Source organism: Penaeus chinensis, chromosome 18 (genome assembly GCF_019202785.1).
Source record: "Penaeus chinensis breed Huanghai No. 1 chromosome 18, ASM1920278v2, whole genome shotgun sequence".
NCBI classification, from domain to species: domain Eukaryota; kingdom Metazoa; phylum Arthropoda; class Malacostraca; order Decapoda; family Penaeidae; genus Penaeus; species Penaeus chinensis.
This window is the reverse complement of record NC_061836.1, coordinates 28376031-28383530: the sequence shown is the minus strand read 5'-3', so window position 1 is coordinate 28383530 and position 7500 is coordinate 28376031. Positions and strand designations below refer to the sequence as shown.

Sequence of the window (7500 nt, the reverse complement as noted above, 5' to 3'; positions counted from 1 at the left end):
GTATGTATGTATGGGTGTGTATGTATGTATGCATGTATAAACTATCTCTCTCTCTCTCTCTCTCTCTCTCTCTCTCTTTCTTTCTTTCTTTCTTTCTTTCTTTCTCTCTCTCTCTCTCTCTCTCTCTCTCTCTCTCTCTCTCTCTCTCTCTCTCTCTCTCTCTCTCTCTCTCTCTCTCTCACCACACACACACATACATATATATATATATATATATATATATATATATATATATATATATATATATATATATATATATATATTTATATATATATATTTACATATATATATATGCATATTTATATGCACATATATATACACACATATACATATATCTACATGTATACATATATAAATATATATTATATATATATGTATATATACATATATATTCCTATATACTTATATATACATATATATATATGCATACATATCAGTTTATATATATATATATATATATATATATATATATATATATATATACCAACATATATATAATTATATTTACTATATGCATACATATTATTTATATATATATATATATATATATATATATATATGCATGCATATATAGTGCATATATGTTTATATATATATATATATATATATTTGCATATTCATACATATATATACATATGCATATATGTGTGTGTGTGTGTGTGTGTGTGTGTGTGTGTGTGTGTGTGTGTGTGTATGTGTGTGTGTGTGTGTGTATGTGTGTGTGTGTGTGTGTGTGTGTGTGTGTGTGTGTGTGTGTGTGTGTGTGTGAGACCCACCCGGGTGCGCGAGCATGGCGGGCAGCGAGCCGAGCAGCGGCCAGCGCCGCGGGCCGGGCACCGCCTCGAAGGGCAGCGGCGGGCGCGCCTCCTCCGCCTCGGGGCACTTCGGCGAGGCGAGAGCGGCCGCCTGCGACGCCGCCCCTCGGAGGTGAGGCCGAAGGAGCGGCTGAAGGAACGAGGGATTCCGGAGCAAGCGTCTCATGCTCATATGCATCGTCTGCAATTGAACAGAATTTGGAGGAATTATTATAGTTAATATTATTCCTTATCATTATCAGCTTATTGCATTTACCATTTCCCTTAATTTATGGCAACAATCATAATCATTAACCAATAGCCACTGTTATTATTGATTTATAGTTATTATCATTATCTATTACGTCTATTACATAGGTAATCATATTATTGTCTTCAGTGTCGCAAAGTTCATGTTTTAAAATCAATATTAGATGATTATCATTATTTATCATACCCTTAAATGTGTTACTTATAAAATGTAAAAAAAAAAATTACCAGTAAAATATAAAATAAAGTCACTTATCAAATGTAAAATATAGTTACTTATAAAATGTCAAATAAACTTACTTATAAAATGTCAAATAAACTTACTTATAAAATGCAAAATAAACTTACTTATAAAATGTCAAATAAACTTACTTATAAAATATCAAATAAACTTACTTATAAAATGTCAAATAAACTTACTTATAAAAGATCAAATAAATTACTTATAAAACAAAGAATAAAGTTACCTATACAATGTAAAATGAACAATATCGTTCTCTATCATGACTATTTTGCCGAAGAATCCTGCAAGCTATCTTGTGGCAGAGTTTGTTGCACGAGGAAGACGTATGTGGTCAAGGGAAAGGCTGGGCGTGAGAAGTATAATGAAAGTAAGAGTAGTTGCAGATGTGGTAATGAAATGATAATGATAATGATGATAATAATGATGATGACGATGGTGATGATTATGGTGATGATGATGGTGATGATGGTGTCGGTGATGGTAGTGATGATGGTGATGGTGATGATGGTGTCGGTGATGGTGATGGTGATGATGATGATGATGATGATGATGATGATGATGATGGTGATGGTGATGATAGTGAAGAAGAAAAAGATGATGATGATAACAACAATAATGATGATGATGACGATGATGATGATGAAGATGAAGATGATGATAATAACAATAACAGAACAACAATATTAACAACAACAATAATAATACTAACAGTAACAATAATAACAATAACGATGATGCTGATAACAATATAAATAATAATAATAGCACCTAGATCCACACAATTTGCAACATCGTGAAGGTGAATGACGCTCCAACAGTGACGGGATTATGACCATTATTGCATTACCAAATAGAGTTCAGGTTCCCCTTTCCTCTGTGGATTGCGTCATCGCTCCTGTGGCCGGGTGTAGGACTGTCTTGCGTGCTATTAAGGTTATTGCTATTATCTTAGTTATTAATATTGTTGTTATTGCCGATACTGATATTGTTGTTTTTACTGTACTTATACTAATGCTACAGTTATCATTAGTATGTTTTCCATCGTCATTGTTTTTATAGTGTTATCATTATTGGTGTTATTCGTCTAATCAATTTTTACGGTCATTATTAGTTAGTATTGTTGTATAATCCTTATCATTATTCCCATGTCTATCAACAATCTTACTGATATCAGAAACAAAATATTTCTCATTGGTCATTTTTATTCTTAACCCATTCGCCCCATGTGGCAAGAATACACGCCATGCCCACTGTAATACACGTTTATTTATTGTATTTACACATAGATGGCTCTAAAAGTTTTTAATCATCAAATAGCCAGTTTATCAGAACTACCTATCTCACCTGTTTACCCTGTTCCTTCACTTTAGGAAAGGGTATTTTGTATCAGTTCATTGTCTAAAATATTTTAATGACAATTTAATAATCATAACATCAATAATAATAATAACAGAATCGATAGCAATGGTATTAATAAGAAAAAACACATTTTCCCGCCAATTCAAGGAATGGGGAAATCAGGATCGGTAACTAGGGCCTACTGATAGACTCCTTGCCGGCTGAGCACACGTGGAGCCATCTGTAGGTGAGAAAATTCACCAAAAACTACAGGGGCCAGAACATAAATCCGGGGCGAATGGGTTAATGTCGGCATCCCATTTATCTCACTATTGCTTTTTTTCATCGTTTTATCATCAACATTAAAGATGTAATCGTCACTGAATTATCACTAATTATCATTATGATTATCATTCTCACCATTATTATTTATCACTTATCATCATAATAAACCTGATTAGTATTAACCTTATCCTTATCATCATTATTATCTCTACATCATCAGTTTCATCACAGTGACTAGCATCTCCATTACCAGTATCAGTCTCACTATCATTATCAAATCTCGTTTGTACAATGTGTTTTTCCACATGGTAGATTGCTTTTTCCTTCAGCGTGCGTGTCTGTGTGTGAATATATATAATATATATATATATATATACATATTTACACATACATACATATATATGCATACATACATATATATGCATACATACATATATATGCATACATACATATATATGCATACATACATATATATGCATACATACATATATATACTACATATATATACATATATATACATATATATACATATATATACATATATATATACACACACACACACATATATATATATATATATATATATATATGTGTATGTGTGTATATATATATATACTTATTGCCTTCGTGTCGCGCTGCCGAAATCAAGATTGGGAGATTTATTTATTTCCAATACTAAGATTCTTCAACACATCCCTGTTTTATGATTAACTTCATTGATGAAAGCCCCATGGACAAAGACAGGACATCCTTCACTATGTAAAAGTCAATGCAAAGGGCCCTATATAATACTTCAAAAAAGCTAAAATCTGATCGTCAGAAGTCATCAATTTTACCTTCTGGAGGAGGAAAGGGACTTAGTAGGAAATGAAAAGGACAAAAAAAATAACCCTTTATTGAGTGAGGTCAAGGATAGGGATAATTGATAGGTCAGCGAGTGAGGTCCTCTCCCTAGGTTTTTTAGAACTACTTTGCTCTGCTCACCTCGGTTTTCCTTTGAATTTGCTTGAAATACATTAGAGTAGTTTATTATCACTGCAGCAATACAGTGAGTGTGTGTGTGTGTGTGTGTGTGTGTGTGTGTGTGTGTGTGTGTGTGTGTGTGTGTGTGTGTGTGTGTATGTGTATGTGTATGTGTATGTATGTGTGTGTATGTGTATGTGTATGTGTATGTGTGTATGTGTATGTGTGTATGTGTATATGTGTATATGTGTATATGTGTATGCGTGTGTGTGTGCGTGTGTGTGTCTATATATTTGGGTAAACCGCAGTATTTCTCGATACATGTATATATTCTCGCTTAGTTGCTGCCATATCAATACTTATCATTATCACGTGATACATAACGAAGATAACTCCCACGCTATCTTACTTATATCGTGTCACTTGATATGGGACGTGAGTGTCCTTGAGGACGCACTAAGGACGGAAACTGGAATATAATTAAGTGTAAGACATATAAGATGCATGAACGCAATACTTTGCAACTTTCCTTTAAGGCAATTAAGCGATATGTATTTTTTTTTTCTCATTTTTCCCCTTTTTAGAATTTAGTTTATAATTATTACCTGTGCTCTGTAATTAGTTTACTTGACATTATACGAACCTTTGTTGTTGTTGTACATTATAAAATATATGTAAGTATTTTTGTCTCATCTCAGTAAATCGTTATGTCCTTATGATGATAATAACGATTATGATGGTGTTGATAATTTCCATCACCATCATTAGTGTTGGTGTATTACTGTTGCTTCTTGTTACAATAACTGTTTTATCGAGATAGTTTTCAGTGTCATCATCACTATCTTTTTTATCACAATCAAGTAGTCTTTGTCATTATATTTACATTTCCTTAATAACATTACAAAAAACAAATGTTAATGATGAACTGTCATTACAACTTGTACATTATGTGGCCTAAAATAAACTATTTCTGCGCAACAATGACATTTATTTCCATAGAATAAAAACTTTAAGAGTTCGTTTTGTCTCTTTTTTGAGAGTTCGTTACTAGCCCTATGCGACAAAAGGTCCAAGGTCAGGTGTGTTATTCCCCGACAGCCTCCCACTCTTCCTCTTAACAATATCGTCCTTGTCTGAGCATTTATAAATCAATACTGCCACAGGTTATAAAGGTATTAATTCTTGCATGTCTACGTAACCTTATTGTTTTCTATTCGTACTGTTGTATACTACATACTTGAAGAAGAGTTTAAATGCAATTCATATAAAACCGAAGCGTGATGTAGAAACCGTACCATGTCTCATAACTATTTTCTACCTTCTAGGTTCTATACTAACACATGTAAATCAATTACTCCTAAGGCCTATTGATGGTAATAACACTAAGAAAATCAACAAAAACTCACTCTTCCGCGTCTTCCCACCAGCTCCTCTCAAACACTCACACACACATACACTAAACAGAAAATTGTGTGTGAACTGTCACTCGCACTTTTCCCAAACGATAATCAAGGCCATACTAGGTTTTGGACAAATGCCAGAGTTGTTTACGCGTTAATTAACTCATTTCTTTCTTAGATTGATTAAAGTGTATAAGGCAAGATTCTTGTATATTTATAGACTTATATAGCTATTTATTGATAAATTGTGTGTTGATAACTAGACACAGTCGTTTCTTGTGAGGTGCCAAAGCGCTTTTATTTATTTATTTTTTTTTCATTTTCGTTTAATCATGATCCGTATTCGTTTCAGCGTTTGTTAATATATTACGGATTATTTGTTTACTTATCCATTCATTAACTTATTTGTTTATCTACATATTTACCCTTTTTATTATATTTTATTTACGGGCTAGAGAAAGTAAACCCAAGGTCAGGCAGAGGTGCCAGTTTTTTTTTTTTTTTTTTTTTGTTTTTAATATATATAGTTTTTTCTCTCTATTTGTACCATGGTTTGTTGCACTTACTGTTAATCTTATTTATCAACTGCTATGCTATGCTCAAGTTACCTTTTACTCATAAGTTTGATAAAGATTGTATTGAATTCTTATCAATTACATTTTTGTTTTGTTTTTGTTTTATTGTTAGAGAAGTTTTAACAATTATCCGAACTATCTCTAAATTAAAGAAAATGAAGGCGACAAATTTATTAGGGGGATTAAACTGTTCTTAATTCTAAGTGTAACTGTATCGTGGTCGGGGATATATTGGAATTATTTAGCTAAATCAAAATAACTGTTTCATTACTACAAACACGCACAGAGACTACTTGATGATGAAGACTTTATTCATCAACTGTGGTCACATATACATCCAATAACATAATTACAACGCATGGAAAGGGGCATTCCATTTAACGTAGGAACGGAATAACACGATAAGCCAGTCAATACATAAAATGAAAAGAACTTAACGATCACATGTATATACTCCCGCAGAAGTTACTAGGCTTCCTCATAACGAGGATTTCGTTCAGATATTTCGTTTCACATGTAACGAATTCTGTTGACTATGAAGCTGAAAAGGGAATCACTGAAGGCCAATGACAGCCCATTTGAAGAGACTGAAAAAAAAACCACACAAAAAACACACAAAGAAAAACACCGAGACACAACATACAGTCTCTCAAAGATTTTTAATAGTCGGCGTCACCATAGAAAATGGGGAAATTGGGAAACGAAAATGGGAAATTCCCGGAACCGAAGATATTTTGATGCTGACTGCGAAGTTGGTCCTGCAGGCTCTGTTGCTGTCTTCGGAAAGTCGCTTGCTGACGGCGCAGCTGGTTCTGGAGGTTCTGCTGCTGACGGTGCAGTTGTTCTTGGAGGTTCTGCTGTTGTCTCTGCAGATTCTGCTGGAGTTCCTGCTGTTCCTTCTCAAGCTGGAGAGAGAAATAAAGATCTCAAGGACAAGGTTTGAGACAAGCAGAGTAGGGGTCAAACACTTCGCATGAATGCTACACAAATAGGAAACTGTTATGATTCTCATTTATACACATACAATGTATATATACATATATATACATACATATATATATACGCGCGCGCGCGTGTATGTATGTGTGTGTGTGTGTGTGTGCGTGTGTGTGTGTCTGCGTGTGTGTGTCTGCGCGCGCGCGCGTGTGTGTGTGTGTGTGTGTGTGTGTGTGTGTGTGTGTGTGTGTGTGTGCGTGTGTGTGTCTGCGTGTGTGTGTCTGCGTGTGTGTGTGTGTGTGTGTGTGTGTGTGTGTGTGTGTGTGTGTGTGTGTGTGTGTGTGTGTGTGTGTGTGTGCTCGCGCGTGCGTGTGTACGGGCGCGTGTGCTTGTGTGTAAATATATACATTATATGTACCTTATATATAGGCATATATCATCCTATAAAATTTTGGTAATTTGTCAAGACAGGGATGTTTATTGTTCTTGCTGCAATGATTTGTTTAATTATTCTTATCGTAACTATTATCACTATAATTGTTATCGCCATCATCATGATCATTATTACACAATGGTAAAAAAATAATCTTATCATCCTCTTTCCCCTTACTAGCAATTTCCCTATTACTTTCTAATCTAAAAATAACCCTAGACTTGGTGAAGAACCCGTTTCCCGCTAATTTCCACCAACCCTA

The 7500-nt window shown here is 34.1% G+C and overlaps 2 protein-coding genes across 2 annotated transcripts in view; both read right to left on the bottom strand.

The window, feature by feature from the left end:
• LOC125034546 (probable cytochrome P450 49a1) overlaps window positions 1–6010 on the bottom strand; it is a 17258-nt gene extending 11248 nt beyond the window's left edge. Inside the window, exons 1-2 of the mRNA XM_047626426.1 lie at window positions 5301–6010; window positions 777–996 (exon numbers count right to left, since the gene is read on the bottom strand). Coding sequence (XP_047482382.1) covers window positions 777–993 — 217 coding nt within the window. The 5' untranslated portion in view covers window positions 994–996; window positions 5301–6010. The remainder of the gene's footprint in view (window positions 1–776; window positions 997–5300) is intronic.
• Window positions 6011–6158: 148 nt separating this feature from the next.
• The window catches only part of LOC125034547, a 5712-nt gene continuing 4370 nt past the window's right edge, over window positions 6159–7500 (bottom strand). Inside the window, exon 6 of the mRNA XM_047626427.1 lies at window positions 6159–6774. Coding sequence (XP_047482383.1) covers window positions 6529–6774 — 246 coding nt within the window. The 3' untranslated portion in view covers window positions 6159–6528. The remainder of the gene's footprint in view (window positions 6775–7500) is intronic.